The sequence below is a fragment of the Chiloscyllium punctatum genome, chromosome 7, assembly GCF_047496795.1.
Source record: "Chiloscyllium punctatum isolate Juve2018m chromosome 7, sChiPun1.3, whole genome shotgun sequence".
In the NCBI taxonomy this organism is placed as follows: Eukaryota; Metazoa; Chordata; class Chondrichthyes; order Orectolobiformes; family Hemiscylliidae; genus Chiloscyllium; species Chiloscyllium punctatum.
The window spans coordinates 104,933,518-104,956,477 of NC_092745.1; the positions used below are offsets into that span (position 1 = coordinate 104,933,518).

At 40.6% G+C, this 22,960-nt stretch overlaps 1 protein-coding gene across 3 annotated transcripts in view; it reads right to left on the reverse strand.

Moving 5' to 3' along the window:
• Window positions 1–5,479, reverse strand: part of LOC140480014 (uncharacterized) — a 147,017-nt gene extending 141,538 nt beyond the window's left edge. For 2 of the 3 annotated variants that reach the window (XR_011961175.1, XM_072574505.1), the window contains exon 1: window positions 3,826–4,275. Coding sequence is in view for 2 of the 3 variants with exons in the window: in XM_072574505.1 (XP_072430606.1) it covers window positions 3,826–3,925 (100 nt within the window). In the remaining variant the exon portion in view is untranslated. Of the gene's footprint in view, window positions 1–3,825; window positions 4,276–5,171 lie in introns of those variants that run through there. The other variant, XM_072574506.1, reaches the window with a different exon arrangement.
• Between the last annotated feature and the right edge of the window lie 17,481 nt (window positions 5,480–22,960).

Consider the following 22,960-nt stretch of genomic DNA (forward strand, 5'->3'; position numbering starts at 1 on the left):
GTGTAAATTTGACTGTTGACGGCCTGTCTCAGCTAAACACTTGCGGCTGACTTGTGAACGCGTGAACGATGCAAACTCTAAAACCAACTTGGCCTTTCACGTCTTCAAGTTTTGCTTTGTCCAATCTCTCCATGATTTCTCTCTCTCTCTCTCTCTTTTTCGCCGATCCGAGCCAAAAACCACAGCAAATGGGACAGGAATGATGCGCGCTTTTTGCACTGGGCATCAGAGCGTTATTTCAACATGAGGAGGGCACGATCGTCTCACCCAAAACGACACGTCGGACTTTTCCTCCAGAGCTGTGGCCAATTCTCCCCAGCATGGGGAAAGGACACTGAGATCAATTGTAGTCAAGCAGGCAGCAAAGACCAAGTCAGTCCGAAGCGAAGGTTGAATCTGAGACCTTGGCGATGTGTCAGGCTCCTGTACAGCCTGAAGCCCACCTGTATTACAGGGACTTGGCGCCCGAGATTCACCAAAGACTGATGGTAGCCGCCAAGTAAATATCTGGCAAAAGCTCGAGAAGCTTCAAAATGAAATGATGGCTTTTCTTTTTTTTTTAAACAGTTTTTTTTAACCCACACTAAACAGTTCCCAATTAGAGCAGGTCGATTTTCCTCGGATGCTGCCCGACCTGCTGTGCTTTTCCAGCACCACCCTAATCCTGGCTCTAATCTCCAGCATCTGCAGTCCTCCCTTTCGCCGAGTTCCGAAGTAGTATCGAATCTTTAGCTCCGTTTCTCTCTCCACATTACTTTATGATGCCCGAAGGATTGTTTATATCTTAGACACAAGGCACACATCAAAGAACGTCATAGCTGAGAAACAGGCCATTCGATCCATCCAATTCTATCAACGCTTTGACTTGAACCTAATATCAATCTATGATTATTTCCTGTATGCTTTCCTTGAGTTAGTCCAACTACTAACCATTTTTTAAAAAAAGCTAGAACTCTTCTCGGCAATTATGAAATATATTCAAAGGATTTTTAATTTAATTCTTGAGATTGTCTTTGTACTTTTTTTTCCTATTTATATCAAGCTAGTCAGTATTTATATTAACGAAACACTTCTTAATATTGAAGGTCATTGTCAGGTCTTGTTTCCGTTTCGCCTGTCCACCTGTAACCTTCTTAGGCCTTACTGGGTTTATATCTGTAATCTCCCATCCCCGGTATCTTGACAGTCAACCTGCAATGAATAACATGTGGAAAAGTACTGTGACGAGAATAAATTCTGTTCTGAATAGATCCCACCAGATTGCAGTACGAGGGTTTAACTCAAGACTTGATGGTCCTTATTCGGCAATAGAACAGCTTAAAGCGTCCCCAGAGTTGCATCATTTTACAATGATCAGTCTTGTATCTCCAATTCACATGTTCAGACAGCCAGTTTCTCGAGGTTAGAGATTACTGTGTACCAATTTCCAATGAAATATCCATGTGTCGTACCATTGTTGCTGCAACATATAATAATACATTGCAGCAAAGAACAACGAAGCAGTATTATGAAATCACACTGTCCTTTACAGTGACTCGATTGTGAAGAAACGGGAAAAAAAATCATCACAGCCATTTATCCCAGAATAAAAAGAAACCAGCCTGACTGGAGAGGAGTTCGCATATTTGATATTTACTGGTACTGCCCAGGAACAGTGAGAATATACGATTGTTGGTAGCCTCACAAGTAAACTCTACATTGAAAACCACAAGACAGAATAAGCGACTTCTTTTCAAACAAGAGAATGAGGAAAAAGATACTGTGTGCTCAGTGGGGTGAGGCAAACGTGTGTATTCAAAGACCAAAAACCTGATCACAATTTGATCACAATTTTGATCAAGTCTGTTGTACGGGAGAGCAGTCACTTAATGTTAAAACTCCAATATCCCGCCAGCAGAGCGGAAGAATACAACTTCTCATTTCTGAACATCCATGACATAATGAGACCTGAAACATTTTGTCTCTAACCAAGAAAAAAACTTCTCAAAGCCTGAGAAGACAGAAAACAATTATTTAAAAGTTAACGTTACATTTTGTAAAAGTGTGAATCAGATTGCAATTACTGCAGTAGGATGGCACAAAAGTAGATGCATTCACGAAAAAATAAAGAACTGTGGGCTGTGTTATGTCAGAAGGAAATTGTAAATACATATTATTCAGAACAATGATTGACCTTTTCCATGTTTCTACCTTTGTATCTTTTGATGAACATTCATATTATACAATCTGTTTCTATGTTTCTTTCAAATTAATGCTAATTCACTATTGACGCAATGGAATGTGTTACATTTTTTGTTGCTACATAATATGTACACCCAACACGTGTTGAATAAACAACATTGCAGCCTTGCCTTGGTCATGCCTTATGACAGACTGGAAAGTTTTTAAATCATGGGGCTGAAGGTCCCATTAATTGTTCTACCGAAAAGGCTATATGATGTTCAATTTTACATACAAGTCAATTTATTGAGTATAATTACATTCTTGACAAAATAAAATAGTGTGGTTTTATGTACTTTAGATTGTCGGCGCCTTGAGTCATGTATTCTTTGAGTTTGTTATTTCAACTATTTTAATTTAAAGTGTTAGTGTTTAAGCAAGAAATGTCAGTTTATTCTCCAAGTAATACTTGAGAAATCAGTATAATGACTTTTAAAAAGTCAATATTTCCTACGGGGCTTGTTGTGATGATGTTGTCACAATTTACGTAACTAATAGATCTCATTTTTGCGTTCCAACTTGTTTTGCTTGTCATGAAATGTATCCAGTATGTACATCAATTCTAAAAACTGTTCTCTGATACACGTTCTTTACTCAAGATATATGTGTGTGCTGTGTGTGCTTGGGTTAAAAGAATGACATTCAGTTTTACAGTTCTGTTTGAAATCTACCCGTAAATATGGCCTTCAGGATAAATGCAGCATCTCACGCACCAGGCAATATGACATGCACTCTTTTACGCATGAGAAACCTTTTTCACGCACCATTCGTCCGTGCAGCATTCACGAGTTAATGGCGTTTCACACTTAAAGCGGCGAGGGGTGGGGGGGGGGGGGGTGAAACAGCCAACCCAAGCAGACAATTAGCTGCCAGCAGCTTCCGTTCAAACCGTGCGTTCAAAACAAAAGGGACACGCTGATGTGAGATAATTACTGTAGTTTTATTGCTTAAGAGAACACATGAAGGAGCGGGCAGATGAACCGATTACTACAAATTACTACCTCTGGCCAGCCTACAACACATTGCCAGCTCACGCACCGCTCTGACAGATGGCCAAAAACATGTTAGCATTTGACAAAGTGGGCACCTTCCCCCAGCCAAATTTTTCGTCTAACAGAGAGGAAAAAAAGTAGCACGGTCTCTTCAGGTGCCCCCCTCCCCCCCCAATTCCCCTCCCACCCACCCCAGCCTCAATGCATTAAAACGTCACTTGCAGATGATATGCAGAAATCATTATTGACTTGACTATAAAACTAAAGGCATCTGGCGAAAATTGGAAGAGAGCTGTTAGACGAATGATGTGTGAAATGGCATTTCATGGGGTTGTGCCTGAGCTACGCAGACTCACCGACCTTAAAGTCGAGTGACAGAGACATTTTGTCGCCCACTACTGACCACAAAGTGTCAGCAATCCCCTGATCACCCTTGAAGATCCGTAGGGACATTAATTAATAGTCACTTTGGAAGAGAGTGAGACTCTCAGTTCTGCATGCATTCGATCAACCTTACTATCTATTAAGCGGAGTCGCTGTGCGTTATTACATAAATGTGATCCAAAAGGGCGCACACAGAAACATAAGATAGTGGTCGGATTGTTAAACCTACCGCCCGCTGTCCGGGTCCCAAGCCGAGCTCCCTGTCCTCTGGGCCGGCCGCAGTCGTTCCTTCTGCGCACTGGTGGAACTCGGCGCCCCTTGTAACTCATGGTATGCTCGGCCTTTAAATCCCCAGCTAATCAGACATTTCCTGACTCTGGTTTTAGCTGCAAGGGGTGGGAGATCTCCTGGGGCTGCTCTCAGGGGATGGATCCGATGCTCATTTTGGGTCTAGCGTTTGTGTGAAAGCGCCACCCTCTGCTCTGTGACATGCTGTTGGAATCCTTTCCAGGAGTCTTCTCGCAGCCACTTCCTGAAGCTAGCCTCTCGGTCCTGTTCGAAACACGAGTGGGGTTTTTTTTTTGTTTTATTCAAGTGATGAACAGGAAGGATCACATCAGTCCCAAACCCTCGAGCTCAGGAACAACACCCACCAGACCAGTGACGAAGGCATCCAAAAAATATGACAGTCAAAAGGGAACTCCCCAAAGAAGGAGTTCACCCTGAAAACCAAGAGGCCATCCCTTTCACCAAGCCTCCCCTGCGCCCCTCCTCTCAACTTCAAACAGCCCCCAGCGCTGCCTGGCCGCCTTCAATTACTCTTCTAAAGGTGCACAGTAATTGTTACAAGTGGACCGAGTAAGTTTCCTTCCGTCGCAAGCGCACAATCACTATCCCGGAGTAACATACAGACCGAATGTCAACTGTTTCCAAAGAAACCTGGATTGATAACAGTGGTGTGAACGTGTGGGTCCGTCTGGTGTAGGGCAAAAAACCCCCTCATAATCAAACATTTCCAGCCACCGCCAGCTTAGATTTCAGCTTGTGTCTGTGCTTCTTTCGTTTGGTCTCGTTTAATTTGAAGGAGTTAATAATAACATGTACGTTTCCGGCATAAATTGGGACCAAGATCGAAATAATCTGGTTTGCAAATCGCTACTTTAAATGACATCTTTCACAATTTAGCGGGTGCTCATTAGGGTCAAGCAAACTCTTGGTCAGTTTGGACAATTCTTTCAATCTGCGAGTTGACGTTGTTTCCCGTCATTTGTAAGACACGCAATGGCTAAACAAAAAGATGTAAGGCACACCAAAGTGCGACTTCAATTCGTACATTCAGCGTGCAGAATAATTTACTTAACTCTACGCTAACCAAACTCATTTTACTCTATTTAAAATTCTTACGTTCCCGTGCAAGGTACTTCTTTAACTTACCCAGTTATCGCAAACTTTTCCCTGTATTATTGAGAAAGTTATTACAACTCGAATGGGAGAATCATTTACTCAAAGATGACAGAGGTTAATAAAGAGGGTGAAAGTAATTCAGTTAAACAAGGTGGGATCTCAGAGACTCACCGAGTTGATGTGGGATCTAAGCAACACGCGTTAACCCTGATCACTGAGCGGATCAACTTGCCAGTTCCGGGAGAATCAGCGCTCCGCAGCAGCCCAGGACCGGGAGAAAGTGGAGCAGAATGGCGTTACCCTGCGAGTTGGTCAGCCTGGTTGTCCCCGTCCATGAACTGCCGAATGCCCCGCCGCTCAGTGTCAGATTCCGCCGGTGGGATCACATGATGACAGAGGACTTTCCGCCAGGATCTCTACCTGCCCCGCAACAGCCATGAATGAAGCAGCTCCTAGGGCGAGACCGCTTTCCCTCCACAAACCCCAACAAATCAGCTCTCTGCCCAAAATAAAAAGGCATCAGGACATTGAACACCTTCAACTCAGATCTTCGACTGTAAATCTCAAAACGTTCCCCACACGGACCCTTTTCAGTGCATTAGATGTCCCTCCATATGTAGTTGCCCATACAAATGAGCCCCACATTTCCATATTTTCACCTAGAAAACCTCTGTGCAAAATCCATACATTGCAGAAATTCAAAAGCCATTTATTTATATCTAACTAGGCTTCGATCTCAAGGCTGATAATTTTGCTACAAAACGTGATCCTCTGTTTAACCCGAATCCGGCCATTCCTGCGTCCAGGGTAGAACTGATAAATAAATTATTCCGAACTGGTACAGCCTCTGCCCAATACCCTGAACCCAAACACTTCAGGAATTCAGGTCAACCCTATACACAAGAACAGACCCAACCAGCAAGGTTGTGAACCCGTCCAGGACACAATATTTATTGTGGTGTCTTGGCTAGATCCATGATTTGGAGATGCCACCGGGGTATACAAAGTTAAAAATTACACAACACCAGGTTATAGTCCAACGCGTTTATTTGGAAGCACTAGCTTTCGGAGCGCTGTTCCTTCGTCAGGTGGTTGTGGAATATAAGATCGTAGGACACAGAATTTAAAAGTTTACAATGTGATGTAACTGAAATTATATATTGGAAATACCTTGATTGTTTGTTAAGTCTCTCATCTTTTACAATGAACATGTTGGTTTCAGTTCTTTCATATGTAAATCGTAGAACTTTTTAAAAGTTATATTTTCAAGTGAACTTTAACAATTGGTGCCATGTCAGCCCAGGGCTAAGTAATGCATTGAAGGTGCCCTGTGTGAGACCTCGCACCTGTTTAATCAGGCGCTCCTCAATAAGGAACAGAATCCATTCAGACTTGACATAAATGGTTATAATTCAGACACTGACATTTGTAGGCCTTTGTTTTACAATTGCTGGAAGATTATTTTGTTGAGGAAAACAACTCAAACCTGAAACGATTTTATTTGGGTTGAAGTCAATTACTGAAAGCCCTATGGAATTCGGAGCTCCTGTAATCTATGGCCAGGATAGTCTTCCATTCAGAAGCAAGACATGCTCCTCGCAAGCCAACTTTACCTTCTTATCCCACCATCTACAATATGACGACTCATTAATTAGAGATACCGTTGTCTTATTCTCCACAACCACCTGATGAAGGAGCGTCGCTCCCAAAGCTAGTGTGCCTCCAATTAAACCTGTTGGACTATAACCTGTGATTTTTAACTTTGTACACCCCAGTCCAAACCGGCGTCTCCAAATCAAGACGTTCCGTGGTGTAAACATGGCACCACGTGGAAGTCAAACCCAGCTATAAAAGGCGATTCGCCTGTAACAAACCGTGGGAGGTCCAAGCCAAGTGCTGATTACCTGACGCTACCGTTCAAGTCTAGTTCCAGGCGTGCGCTGTTAGAGATGTTGCCTTTTAGAATGAGGCGTTTAAACCAAACATGATTGAAGAACCCATAATAGACTTCCGTCCAATAAAAATCAAACTAACTAATCATTTAGCTCGTTGCAGGGACGAGGTCTGTGGCGCAAATTAATTGCTGCATTTCTGGAAATCAAGAACTACCACAGAGGCGTTGGATGTTAAATGCTCAGCGACATCCCGAGAACTTCATGGTGCTGTGGAAATAATAAGGCTTGTTCTAGTGGTTCTTTAAACACGCGAGTCAATATCTCCCTTTTTTTAAAAGTGTCAAAAAAGTGAATGAAGAAGGACTTTCTTGAATTGCAAGAAATATTGTTTTCATTTCACAAACGTGGCTTAATTCATTTCAGCTTAATGTTTCATTTCTGGGTGTACTGTAGAACCACTCATTTCGTCAGTCAATGCCTCCATTAGTTTTTATTGAAGATACCTTAATTTGTTAAACCGCCAAAGAGAGAATATTCAAGTTCGAGAGTATTTAACTTAAAAGTGTTCCTCTCAGCAGTTCGACTAAAAGTGCAGAATTGACTCACGGTGCTGCCGTGTATTTGAACTTGGGGACGTCTGTGATAAACGTGTTGATAGTCCGTGCCTTTTGCATCAATTACCATCTGGTGAATTACTGGATAGTAAAAGGACACTGGCTTGAAAAAAAAACAATAAAAAAGGGATCCGTTTCTATGGTTTTGATGCCGCTGTTGCTTCTTTCTTATGAAATCAATGCCCAAGCTTTTAGAACTCATTTTAAACTTGCAGTTTTCAGCTGGACAAAGTTAGGATGCATAACTGCGTGACTCTAAAGCTAATCAGACCAAAAGCAAAAATATACAGGTCTCGTCTAGCCCCAGTATTAGACCACGATTTCCGATTAATTCCACATTTTGCCAACAATCATCCAAAAATAACTGGTCTGCCTCTAAAATTATTACAAGGACATTTTACTCTCCCAGGCTTCTCTGGGGAGGGCTGATGCTGACCTTTCAAACAAGGACTAACAAATCTCGGGTCACTCAAAATCCAACTGGTACCATTACTCACTTTGGATTGGGTCTAAATATTTTGCACAGCACGTCCGCTCTTTAAAGATCTAAACATCGGACCCGCGGCTTAACCGATGCACAATGAATTTGGATGTTCCAGCCGCAGGAATGTAACCTGCCCCACAAACTTAGGATAAGATCTGACATTTCAAACAAACTCGAACGAAACTTTCCCGGCTGGGCAGGAAAATCTGCGGCTTGTTATAACATTTATTCATGTTTATCTCTCTTGGGAAGGCCGAGGTGAAAGGACAACTGCATCTTGAACATTGAATCACCGTTGGGAGATCAAACCCACAGGAAGAGGCTGTTTCGCATCGGGACTACTGCATGCGTTACCCACACTGGGGGTCCAGGGCATGGAGAAAGGCAGAGGGGGATGAGGGAGATCACAGTGCCACAGGTGGCGGCGAAGTGGGAAACTGTGCAGCAACTAACAAACGGTTGAAACCATAAAACCCGGGGAGTAAATGTCTTCGGAATAATCCGGCCAATTTCAGGAAATCTTCGCAAAAGCAGGACCACAAGCACAGCGTATTACTTGTCAACGTGAAACAGAAAATGACGATTAAAGTCGCGTTTTAATATTTCCAGAGAATGATTTCCCTTTGGAAAAGCGAAACCAGCTCCTGTTTTGAAGCACCCGGAACCTGCTGTGTCTGCCATAATGACTACACCATGCACAAAGAGACCACTCATTCCTTCTAACGCTCCCGACCCCTCCACCCGCACAAAATAAAACTTTTAAGAGTGTCTTGGCTGTCCAGCATCAAAGGACCACAGGCACTGCTACTTCCGCTCACATTTGGGGAGGGCAGGTAGTGTTTGAAAACAATAAAATCAATCATATTTAAGAGTACACCAGTTAAGGCAAGAAGGGGATACTGGACTTGCCTCGAAGGACGTTGCTTATTCGGTATGATGACCATACACTCATCCTACAAGCCTTTTCACAGGGAGTTTAGACAAGATTGAACCAGCAAGTAAGTATGCAGTTTTCCAGAATCCTAATAAATTGACTGCTTCTTGTCCAGCTACCGCTATCGTTTGCTCTGTGAAGTTCTCTGGAGCTAATCTGGAACTATCAAAGCTCCTTGTGACAAAATCTACACCCTATGCTCCACTGGTGAGTCAATCTGACTGGTTGAACACCAATGAAGCCCCAAAGCATCACATTTGTACCATACTCGGGTAACAGGCTGCTAAATCTGTCAAAGACAAGTGACTGTCTCAAAATCTTGAACACCAGATATGCCATCTCATAGCCACCTTATTTGAAAATGCCCTTGCCTTCCAGCTCACCTTACATCCATGTCCTTGCCTGTTACACCTTGGTGAAGAGGGGACTCAGTTGTTGGTCATCAAAAGCTATCAGTCCTGGATTTGACGGCTACATAGATAGTCATAGAATCATACAGCATGGAAACCGAATCTTTGGTCCAACTCATCCAATCTGGTCCAGTCCCATCTGCCAGCAATTGGCCCATATCCCTCTAAGAGAAAGTGAGGACTGCAGATGCTGGAGATCAGAGCTGAAAATGTGTCGTTGGAAAAGCGCAGCAAGTCAGGCAGCATCCAAGGAGCAGGAGAATCAACGTTTCAGGCATTCCTGAAGAAGGGCTCATGCCCGAAACATCGATTCTCCTGCTCCTTGGATGCTGCCTGACCTGCTGCGCTTTTCCAGCAACACATTTTCAGCCCATATCCCTTCCTATTCATATACCCACCCAGATGCCCTTTAAATGTTGTAATTGTACCTGTCTCCACCACTTTGATCCATGCATGTACTACCATCTCCATGAAAAAGTTACCCCTCAGGTCCTTTTTACCCTCTCATTTTAAATCTATGTTGTCTAGTTTTGGACTCTCCCACCCTAGGATAAAAATATTGGCTTTTCACCCTATTCATGACCTCATAATTTTATGAACCTTTATAAGGTCAGACTGTGATAGCAAGAAATAATAATCAACATGGCAAATGGTAAAATTTGTAATAAAGTCCACTGCCACCAATCTTTTAATTACAGAAAGGACAAACCACATTCCCTTGAGAGTATTGGTTCTTCCCATATTGAGCTGTACATTCAACCCCATAAATGGAAGTACTGTACCCTAGATTTATAATCCTTTTTTGTTTTTAGTTCCAGGCCTCAATTGATGTTTAATTGACTTAATCACCAGAACGTCTGCATCAGCTATAGAAACTACTTACCTCCAATGATACGGCAGGACCCATGCAGGATGGCTTATGTATGCTAAGTATCATGATATCCCAGATATCCAAATATTCAGATATATGAACAGCTTAAACCAGATTTTCATGTAAGAGCCTTTGATAAAGATGAAACCTGCAATGTGAACAGGCTCTTACTAGAATACTGATTATGAGGTCAGTATAGGTAGGTATCCTGCCTCCTCCAATCACCTTTATCCCATATAATGTACCTTTAATTCCTGCTATCAGGTATCCAATGAAAAGCCTAAGTTTAACTCAGGAGCTCTGAACTATGACAGGCAACTATTTGGGTATACCTTTAGAAAATATGGCATCCTGCTGCACATAAGCTGGCCACTTGGTCTTTTGTGCCTGCATTAACTTCCAGAGCTCCAGAACTCAATTGATCCCTCTCCCCTTCCTTTCCCAGTTAACATTTCATGATTTTCAATTTGTACTTCAAATTTCATCTCCCTTTAGGAATTGGCTAGTTAATTCTGTTTGAATTTTAAAAGCCTGGAGGTTTTGAAATGGGTATCTCACTACTGTTGTATTGGTGAATAAATCTAAAATCAGAGCAGCCAAATTTATCAATATAAGTATCTTGAAACATTTACAAATTAATGGCAACATGGGTGAACATCCTGAGTACAGCTCAGACTCATTTATTTCAATAACGTAATCACTATCTTGGGAAAATTAGCCAAACCAATGTATGCAACAAGATAATTTTAAATATGAGTATGCTCTAAAACCACTTATATTCTTATGCATGTACTAGACACATTTTCAAAGCTTTTCATTTCAAAAAATATTGACTGTACTAAAGAAATGACTACACCAAAGTAGTAAATGGTTTAATATTGTTTTTAGAAGTAATTTGCAGGAATTTTAAATCAGGCTACTCATAGATGAAGTACATAACATTATTAAAATGCCTATCTTTATCATAAACTGATTATTGCTGTATTTATGCAACTGACAAAGGTTACTGTTTTTAAATGTATCTCTGAATACTTCTGACAACTTTGAGGAAACTGTCTATTGCAGTCTCTGATTGGTTCATGGAATAATTCATGTTTGTGGTAATGCAAAATGACTTCTTATATTGAAAACTTGAACTGTAACCTAGCCGGTAAAATGTTGGATGCATTTTAGGTCCAATTTCCTGATTGAGCCAAAAGCAAAACTCCTTAAGGCATTATATGTCAGTTAGATTCCAGTTATGCACCTAAGCAACTACAGAGCCTAAGAGCTTGAATATGCTTGCAAATCTTAAAACAAGAATAATTCCAAGTATGCAAAACATAAAGTTCCCCTACCCTTCTCTTCCTAATGTGTGAATCCAACTTGATATGGAAAGGGAGAGACTATTTGGTCCATCAAGCCTAAAACAATCAAACAAAATATTGCTGTCCACCAGTTATAAAATTCCCAACAATCCGCAAAGAAAGGAAAACTTGAGGCCAATTTGTGAGATTGCATGGGAAATACTTCTCCAACCATCAAATAAATCAGGTAAGCATCAGGAGACTACAGCAACTTATGAATCTACTTGTTCCATTACATCTCATAATTTATCTTCACAAGTTTTAAATATCCTTTTCTCCAAGAAATTAGACCAGTTCCCTCTGCAAGAAATTTATACTCACCCCAACATCTGGTAATTGATAGCCCATCAGTCAGACCACTAACCTCCAATCATTATATTTTACCCTATTTCCTACTCATAATTGAAGGCCCAAAATGAAATGACAGATTATAAATTTTTCCCAATAAATTCACCTCCTTAACAGTGAAATAACTGTATGATTCATACTTTATCTTGCCACAAACATGGAAAATTTTATACAACATAATCTGAAGATAAGATTAACATACAGATCTTCTTATTTCTAAGTAAACACTGGTTCTGTTTGATACAATGCGAGAACCATTAGAAATATTACCGCTTTAAAAATCCAGAAAGTTATATTAAAGTACAAAATGGCACTCATGTATCAAATTAATAAAGTTTTGTTTTGAATCCTGTCAACCTAATCACATTCCTCAAATATACTGATAAAAAGATAAAGCAAATATTTGAGAATGACATTGTACAAAAGTTATCACCTACTAAATGTTTTATAATTTTGTATATCACATCTATCTACTCTAAATAATCACAAACAATATTTTTCTTTGAAATATATATTTTCAATTTTATGTGCAACATAATATATTTAGTTTCTTGACACAGATTCACATTGATTCTTAAAAAAAATCAGAGTTTAGAATTGCCACTGTGGATGTAATTGATGATACGAGCACAATTTGCACTAGTTTTGAAAATTTCATAATTTCCCTAATTATTATTCTGAAAGGAAGACACTGTATTAGAAATTCTTAAAATATCAGTACCATACCTAACAGATGGCATATCCTACTTGATGATAAAAATACAATGGGTAATGAAAATTTGCAATTAAGAAAAGAAAATGCTGAAAGCATTCAGCAGTTCAGACAACGTTTGTGGAAAAAGAAACACAACAGAATTAATGTTTTAGTTTAACAGTCTTTTCTCAGAACAGAAAAAAAAGTTGGAGATTAATAGTAATTAAGCAATTACAAGGTATAGAAAACTGGGAGGCATAGGAAAAAGAATAAGGAATGTCTGTGATAATGTGTAAGACAGGAACAATTAAATAATAAAAGAGATGATAATACAAAACAAAAAGGAAGGTATTAGGAGAAATAAAGAAACAAAAGACAGGTTCAGAGAAGAAGTCAATACATTCATACATTAGCATCAACAACCATTGTCAGAAAAAATGGAAACTGTACCTAAAATTGTTGAGCAAATCATTCAGCATGTAAGAATGTAAAGTGCCTGATTAAAAATTGTTCACTGAGTTTGTGGAAGATTCAGTAGAACAGTAGAGGAGGCGAGAGTGAGGTCAAGATTTAAGAATAATAGGAAATTAGAGGGTCAGACTTGGGCACTGAATGAAAATGTTCTGCAAACTGATCTCACAATATATGTTTTGTCTCCCTAATCCCAAGGAAACCGCAATTTCAGCAGAACATATAGTACATTAAATTGAAAGAATTGCAACTAAATCCATGTTTATTGCTAAACAGAGAAATATGTTGGGAAAGCACTCATCAGGTTAGGTGCAAGAATGCCAAATTTCCAAGAGGAGCAATAATTTATATCTTATAAGAAAAGAACGTTGACTGGTTGGTAAGTTGACTTTGGATGGTTGAAGCTTTGTCATGGGGATTGCATGAGGGAACCATTACCCTCAGTTTTATTTTTATTTGTCAAATACTGCCTTGTTATTAAGGGCAATTACCCTTACCTCCCTTCATGAATTCATCATTTTTGTCAACGTTTGGATCAAGGTTAAAATGAGGTCAGCAGCTGAGAGGATTTACCAGAACCCAAACTGAGCACCCATGAGCAGATTATTGTTGAGTAATAACACTGCCAAAAACATTTTACGTCACTTTGCTGATGCTTGAAAATAAGTTGATGTTGTGGTAATTGGCTGGTAGAATTTGTCCTGTTGTTTGTGGATAGAACATACCATATTGTTGATTAAATGCTAATGTTGATACTGCATTGGAACAGCTTAACTGGGTGTGTGGTTAGCTCTGGTGCAGAAGGCCTCAGTACTATTTGCAGAATGCTGCCAGAGCACATAGATTTTGCAGTACCCAGAGCCTTCGGACATTACTTAATTCATGTGGAGTGAATTGAATTAACGACCAGCATCTGTAACGCTGGGAATATCAGGAAATTGAAATGCATCATTTACTTGGCCTTTCTGGTGGTAGATACTTGCAACTGTGCCAGCCTCATCGTTTGCACTGATATGCTGCACTGATTCCATTTTCGAGAAGTGCGATATTTGTGGAGCCTCCTCCTCCTCCAGTGAGCTGTTTAATTGTCCACCACCATTCATGGCTAGTTGTAACAGTACTGCAGAGCATACATCTGATCCATGAGCTGTGGAATTGCCTGGCTGTTTATTCCATGCTGCTTCAACTGCCCGTCACACTATTAGTCCTGTATTGCAGCTTCACTAGTTTCACACCTCATAGTACCTCTGCTGTTGCTCCTGGCATGCCTTTCTATATTCTTCATGAACCAGGGTTAATTCTCTGGCTTGATGGTAATGGTAATGGTATAGGGGAGGTATGTTAGCCTATAGTTACAGATTGTGCTTGAATACAATTCAACTGCTGCTAAAGGCCATAGCATCTCATGGATGCGCAATTTCAAGTTGCTAGGTTTGTTTCCTTGTTGGTTCCCTCACAACATGCCCAATTTCGACGCCATGTCCTTTATGATTTATTCAGCTCAATCAGTAGTGGTGCTACACAGCCAGTCTTTGTAATGCAAACTGAGTATACCTGGAGTACATTTGGTACTCTTACCACCCTTAGTGTTTTTTTCCAAGTGATGCTCAACATGGAGGACTGATTCATCAGCAAGGGGAGGCGAGTGGGAATGAGCAGAGGTCTCCTTGCTTGAGTTTGACCTGATACCAAGAAATATTATGGGGTCCAGATACAATGCTGACGACTGTCAGGGTAACTCTTTCCCAGCTGTATACCACTATGCTGCCACATTTGGTGCATTTGTCCTGTCAGTCACATACACAGTGATGGTAATGGTGATAATTGGGACATTGTCTGTAAGGCATGATTCTGCCTGAATGACAATGTTAGGCTATTGCTTTACTTACTAAAACCTTAAGACCATAAGACAGAGGAGTGGAAGTAAGGCCATTTGGCCCATCGAGTCCACTCTGCTATTCAATCATGGCTGATGGGTATTTCAACTCCATTTACCCGCATTCTCCCCGTAGCCCTTAATTCCTTGTGACAGCAAGAATTTATCAATCTCTGCCTTGAAGACATTTAGCGTCCCAGCCTCCACTGCACTCCGCGGCAATGAATTCCACAGGCCCACCACTCTCTGGCTGAAGAAATGTCTCCGCATTTCTGTTCTGAATTTACCCCCTCTAATTCTAAGGCTGGGTCCTAGTCTCCTTGCCTAACGGAAACAATTTCCTAGCGTCCACCCTTTCCAAGCCATGTACTATCTTGCAAGTTTCTATTAGATCTCCCCTTAATCTTCTAAACTCCAATGAATACAATCCCAGGATCCTCAGCCGTTCCTCATATGTTAGACCTACCATTCCAGGGATCATCCGTGTGAATCTCTGCTGGATACGCTCCGGTGCTAGTATGTCCTTCCTGAGGTGTGGGGACCAAAACTGGACACAGTACTCCAAATGGGGCCTAACCAGAACTTTATAAAGTCTCAGTAGCACAATGGTGCTTTTATATTCCAACCCTCTTGAGATAAATGACAACATTGCATTCGCTTTCTTCATCACGGACTCAACCTGCATGTTTACCTTTAAAGAATCCTCGACTAGCACTCCCAGATCCCTTTGTACTTTGGCTTTATGAATTTTCTCACTGTTTAGAAAGTAGTCCATGCTTGTATTCTTTTTTCCAAAGTGCAAGACCTCGCATTTGCTCACATTGAATTCCATCAGCCATTTCCTGGACCACTCTCCCAAACTGTCTAGATCCTTCTGCAGCCTCCCAACTTCCTCAGTACTACCTGCCTGTCCACCTAACTTCGTATCAACGGCAAACTTCGCTAGAATGCCCCCCGTCCCTTCATCCAGATTATTAATATATAATGCAAACAGCTGTGGCCCCAACACTAAACCCTGCGGGACACCGCTTATCACCGGCTGCCATTCCGTAAAAGAACCTTTTATCCCAACTCTCTGCCTTCTGTCAGACAGCCAATCCTCAATCCATACCAGTAGCTCACCTCGAACACCATGGACCCTCACCTTACTCAGCAGCCTCCTGTGTGGCACCTTATCAAAGGCCTTTTGGAAGTTTAGATAGACCACATCCACTGGGTTTCCCTGGTGTAACCTACTTGTCACCTCTTCAAAGAATTCCAACAGGTTTGTCAGGCACGACCTCCCCTTACTAAATCCACGTTGACTTGTTCTAATCCGACCCTGCTCTTCCAAGAATTTAGAAACCTCATCCTTAATGATGAATTCTAGAATTTTACCAACAACTGAGGTTAGGCTAATTGGCCTATAATTTTCCATCTTTTGTCTTGATCCTTTCTTGAACAAGGGGGTTACATTAGCGATCTTCAAATCATACTGTGGGACAGCTGTCCCAATTTCAGCACAAGCCTCAATGTTAGTAAGTCGGACTCTGCAGTGTGCCAATTTCTGATGCCTTGGTCGATGCGACGTGGTCAATCTGGTTTCATTCCTTTTATCAAGATTTGTAGCAGTGGGATATAACTGACTGGCATCCTAGGCATTCAAGGGTAATCGCATTGCAGTGAATCTGGAGTCATGTTGGAACTATTGAACCAGACAGGATTTTATGACAGAACTTTATTAATTGAAATTACTAATGGGATTCAAACTAATGCCCACAAAACATTAGCCTTGATCCCCGGTTTAAGAGGTCAGTGACAATACTACTATTCCACCAGCTCTGCCATTTGAATGCACTGGTGTCTCAGACACAAAAGTCTAAGTACTTCCCTCTCTCCCATTGATAAGGTTCAAAAGACAATAAGTCAACTTCTTAATTTACTCCTCTTACCTTGTTATGGTTGATTAAGAACTGGCTGCAAGCAAAAGTGATTATTGATGATAGTGGTTTAGTTTGCACAGGTATAATTTTTGAAACCATTCTTACTGCTGTATCCTGGTTTGATTATAACTTCAATTTTTCCAATTTGTCTAAAATGTATTGAAATTATTCCCGAACATTATCAGGAGGGCTGCTGGTGGGAAAGAAGCTGTTATACATCATGATTATTTACACAACACAACTGTATTGGGTACCCTCACAGAGCAGCTGGTCTCTTCCTGTTCATTGTTTCATAGGTTCAGATGTGGAAAATTTATTGCTCCTCCAATTATGTGCAATCATTTTCAAACTCAATAGGGGATCAGCTCAATAATATCAGTTACAAGATATATTGACAAGTTGCTCTATGTGAAGTAACATATATCAATATTTTTCCTGGAGAGTTTTCTGTGCTAGGAATCTACAAAAATCTGAATGACATTGTTATGGCAGGATACATCAGGAATTCAAATCACTTTTATTAGTTTACATGAAGGAAATGTTCGAAAAAAAAATTAACATGTACAGAACAATGGACTCTTAGTTGAAAATAATGATCAAACCCTACAAACTCATAGTCTCTTACACTCATCACCTGATCTTAATAGCCTACATATTACAGTCCTAATAGGTGCAAATGCTGAGAAGTTACTAATGATGGCTGCAATGGCATTGCAACCTCTGGGGAGTCTACTGATGCTGAAATCCAGAAATTGCAGTTTGCCTGTCACTTTTATTTTCAGTTTTGCTTGTATTGTATCTTTATTGAAGCAGCTGTAAGATGGATACCTGCAGTGAATGCCTTGGGTCATGCAGCTCTGGCAAACCAGAAAGGCCAAAAGTACAGTATTGCATTTCCATCCTATACACCCCATTTTTTAAAATAGAAAACAAATACATACACCATCAATTACACTGAGTTACTCGGGTTACCTATTATGCACAGAACTGTTTCATTCATAGTTTGTTATTCTTGCCAGTCTCTGCACATGTATTCCACACACACTCTTTAAATCATTCTTTTCTATTACGGTACATGTGCAAGTTGTCATTGGTAGTTCATTTGAGTGATATTCCTTTTCCAGGGAATGTCATTCCTGCACCACTTCTTGTCATTTTCATTGTTGGGGTGCTGTGCACCTCTGTAACTGAAGGTTGATCTGTGGACTGTGCAGATGGTGAGCTCGTATCTTCTTGAAGGGCTGCCTGCAGTGAAGGAACAACTTCTCAAGTTGTGCACATGACTGCAGTAAAAATCACCTACCAGGGCATTCACTTCCACCATGCATGATTAAGGCAGCAATTGCTCTACAGAGGTCCCAGATTGTCACATGGACTGTCCCTTGTTAAGAACATTGAAGGCTTGCACCATGACTGACTCTCCAATGCTCAATCTGGCAATGGCTTGGCAGATTGGTCAAAATGGAATTTGGCTTCCTGCCATTTCACTTTGATTTTGTCACTCATACGGTTTGTCAATCACTTACTTTTTTTTGGGTTTGCAAGTGTAGCTTGGGTATGATGTAACATTGTCTTTTTACTAGACAATGTTACATCACACCCAATCTATGCCTTCAAAAGCATGTTTCTCCATGCAAGGATTACCTTGCTAACATATGTGCTGGATTTGCTCAATTTCTTTATTATTCCTTTGGTGATTTTTACTGCCTTCGCAGCCATTCCATTTAATGAGGAAAAGTGCAGAGATGATGTATGATGTTGAATTTCCCAATCCTTTATGAAGTAACTAAATGCTTTGCGCATGAACTGTGGGCCATTGTTGCTGATCACAATGTTTGGAATCCTGTAACAACTGAAGTGTGCTTTCAGACATTCAGAATCTCAGCAGTGGTCATTGAAGTCAGTTGTCCACCTCCCAGTGCTCAGAAGAGTAGGGTGACAAGATAATCAGTTTCCGAGAGTGGGAAGATGTCTACTTCCAGCTTTATCCATTACCTGTCTGTAATGTCATGAGTCATGAGGGACTCACCAAGTTGCTTAGGTTAGTACTCGCATGGCACTGGCTGATGTGGTCCTTGAGTTTATTGTTATTGATGTTTTATGGGCATCCTTTCATCATTACTTCTTGCTACACAAGCATCTTGTTGGATAGTCTACTTGATGTGAGCAATGTGCTTGTCTCTGCTGAATTGGTTACTTGGAGAGCATGACAAGCTGCTGTTTCACAAGGGATCTTGAAGATTTCAAACTCTGTCACAGCATCCTTTACTTTCTTCATATATCGTGCCATTCTCAATTGCATGTCAGTGATGTACACATTTTTTCTTTCTTGAATTTCATATCCAGATGCGATGTACTTATTCTTCTGCCTCAACTTCAGTCTTCCATTCAATCACCATAACTTTTCATTCCCCACAAGATTACAAGTCCATCTATCTGAGCCTAAAATATGCTTAACAATTGAATAGCTCGAGAGTAAATAATTCCAGAGCTTCACAAACTCTTGAGTGAAGACATTTTTGTCCTAAGAGACCATCTCCTAATCCCAAGATCATTCCATGTGTTCTGAAATCTCAGGTCAGGGGAAACAACCTCTCAGGGACTACATTGTCAAGCCCCTTAAGAGCCTTGCATATTTCATGAGATCACCTGTCACTGTTTAGAAGCCCAATTTAATCAGGCTCTCATTATAGGCTAACCATCTGATCCCAAGAGCCAATCTGTGAAAATGCACTATACTGCCTCAAAGCAAATATATCCTTCCTCTGAAGTGGAGACCAGAACTATGCACAGTGCTCCAGAAACAGTCATACCAAAGACCTATATAATTACTGAAAGACTTCCAAGTTTCTGGACTCCAGATACTTGTAGTAAAGATCAACTTCCCAATTGCTTTCATAATTCCTTGCTGGAGCTATCTGCTAATGTTTTGTTCCTTAAAAGGTTTCACACTTTTTAAAGCAAACCCCACTTTTTTATTCTCATTACCAAAGTGAAAAATCTCAAAATTTCCACATAACATTTCAGTCTTCATATTTCTGTAAACCCAGAACCTTACTGTATCTCTTGCAGCTTCTTTGTGTCCCCTCACAACTTACATTCTACTTAGCATTGTAGTATGAGCAACCCTAGTTATGTGAGTCTAGATTCTAAGTATCTCAGGCCTAAGTATGGAGCCCTGTAGCACTTCAGTAGCTATAACCTGACATATTAAAAATACTCCTTTCAACCCTACTCTCTGCTTCCTATCTGTTAATTATCTTCATATTGTTATCCCAACTTTAATAATCTCTCTATTGTATATTAACCAATTGAGAAGCACTTTCAACTAATGCATTTTGGAAATTCAAGCATATTACATGTTAGCTACTGTCTTCTACATTTCTAGTTACATCCCTGTAAAGCTCTAATAAATTTGTCAAACATGATTTCCTTCCTGTCCAACTACATTGACTCTGTCCGATCATATTGAGATTTTTCTTTAAGGCTACTATAAAATCTTCCTTAATAATAGACTCTAGTAGTTTTCCAATAATCAATGTCAGGCTAACTCATCTGTCCTTCCATTTTCTCTCTTTTTTGAAGAAATCAAGTAGGCAGGGGGAGGCATGTACAACAAAAACTCTGGTGCAGACGGTTTGTGCCATGTAATCTGTGGTGCCCTGTATATTAGTTGTACTTATAGACAGATGGTCACCCTGCAAGTTAGAAGCAAGGAGGCAGAAAGGGTGGCTGAGATGTTTTGGAAAACCAGGTAGGTACTGCAGGAATTCCCTGAGTCTTTCCAACTGGGTAATTGGTACAAAGAATGGCTGCACAAGGGATTGCAGTCAGAGCCAAGTCCATGGTACCACAGATATTTCAGCTATATTGGGGATTTGGGGTGGGGGGGGGGGGGGGGGGTGGGGGCTGGTGGTGTGGAATAGGAGGGCAACAGGCAATAATGATAGAGGATTCCATAGTCAGATCTGTGGCATTAAATGTGAGTCCAGGATGGCAGGGGAATCAGCTATTTGTAATCATGTTCCAAAATCCTACACATACTGAAATGATTCCCATGGATTTGCAGCAAGCAAATGTCACCCACTATTTAAGAAAGGAATGAGAGAAGAAACAGGAAACTGCAGAACTGTTAGCCTTACACTAACAACAGGAAAATGCCAGCATTTATGCGATAAATGGATACTTGGATAATAATAATCTGAATGGACACAATCAGCATGAATTTGCAATTGGAAATTTCATGTTTGGCAAATTTGTCAGACTTACTTTTGAGGATGTTACTAACAACATCAAAGAAGCGAAGGTGATGGATGTGGTATACTTAGGTTTTCTGAAGGCTTTTGATAAGGTCACTCAATGGAGGTTGGTCAGCAAAACTAAAGCACACTGGATAGGAGGTAATCTATTGACATGGATTAAGGATTGGCTGACAGAAAACAGACTTGGAATAAATAGGTCATTCTCATGTTGGTAAGCTGTGGCCAGTAGGGTATTGAGAGGAGAAGTAAATTGGCCCTAGCTGTTCAGAATATATATCAATGCTTTGAAGTGTGGCAATGTCCTTAATGGGCTTTGCATATAAATTATTAAATTGGAAACATGGGTGATTTAGTGGTGGAGGTTAATAGATGAAAAAAAGTACCATGGGTAACTTGGTGATGGTACCAAAGAAATCCGGTTCTGTGTAAGAGCTATTTTGAATGTAAAAAGAAAAAATAATGAAGTCTAGGGACCAGGAGCTCTTGTGGCACAGTGGTAGTATCCCTACCTCTGAACCAGAAGCACAGGTTCAAGTCCCACCTGTTCCAGAGTTGTGTCAGAACATGGTTGAAAAAATTGATGAGGAATCTCTGAAGCATGGGGAACAAATGTAAAAAAGAAATCCCAAATATGCAAATGATATGTTGTGATGGGGAGATGTAAACTGGCTTTACAAGGATTTCATCAGGTTTAATAAATGGCAAAAACAGAACACATGAAATATATAAATCTCAAAATATGCATTTTGATAAGAGGGAGAAATGTGTAGAACATTTTTTAAATGGTAAGGAAGTTGAAAATTATTGGTATATAAAGGGACCTGGGTGTCCTTGTCACTAAGTCGCTGAAGGCAGCAAGCTATGTCAGTCTTAATTGGAAGATGATTTGAGTACCGGGATTAGAAAGTCTCACTTCAATTGTACAGCCCTTTAGTTAGATTGCACCTATAGGACTGGGTGCAGTTCTGGTCTCCTTACCTCAGGAAGTCAATTATTGTGATAGATGGAGAAAAAGGAAGTTCACCAGACTTGTTCCTGATATGGCAGGAATGTTCTGTGTAGAGAGATTGGGCAAATTGCACCTGTATTCTCTAGAGTTATGAAGAATGAGATGCAATTTAATTAAAACCTACATATACTTAAATAAACCCTCACTGTGATGAGAACTGACTTTTCAGTTTCGCCATAGTGTTAAGTGGGCTGTAATTGTCCATCACATTCCTTTGGAAGAAGTGCACAATTGCCTGTGGCAATTTTGCCATATGCCACATGCAGGTAAAGTACTTGTCGTGTTTGGGCAACCAGGTGCAGTTTTAAAATTAGGGGAACACAATTTAACATAGAGCAGTATGGTACAGGAATCAAAATAGTAAGGACTGCAGATGCAGAAAGTCAAAGTCAATACAATGTGTAGCTAGAAAAACAGAACAGGCCAGACAGCATCCAAATGAGGAGCAAGAAAGTTGACATTTTGGGTCAGGAATGGGCTCAAAACATCGACTTTCTTGCTCCTCTGATGCTGTCTGACCTGCAGTGTTTTTCCTGGTACAGGAATATGCACAGAAATGTCTGTGCTGTCCATGATGTTATTTTAAATTAACCACATTTGCCAGCACATGGAAAAGAGAGGAGGAGTGCACCCCCCCTCCTCCTCCCCCTCCCCCTCCCTCCATCTACATCAACAGAACTGAGGCTGAGAGGGTGGAGAGTGTCAAGTTTCTCAGAGTGGCAATAGCCAACAACCTTTCCTAGACTTTCCAAGTATTTGCAACAGTCAAGAAAGCAGAACGCCTCTTCTTCCTCAGGCAGTGCAGGAAATTTGACATTTCCATA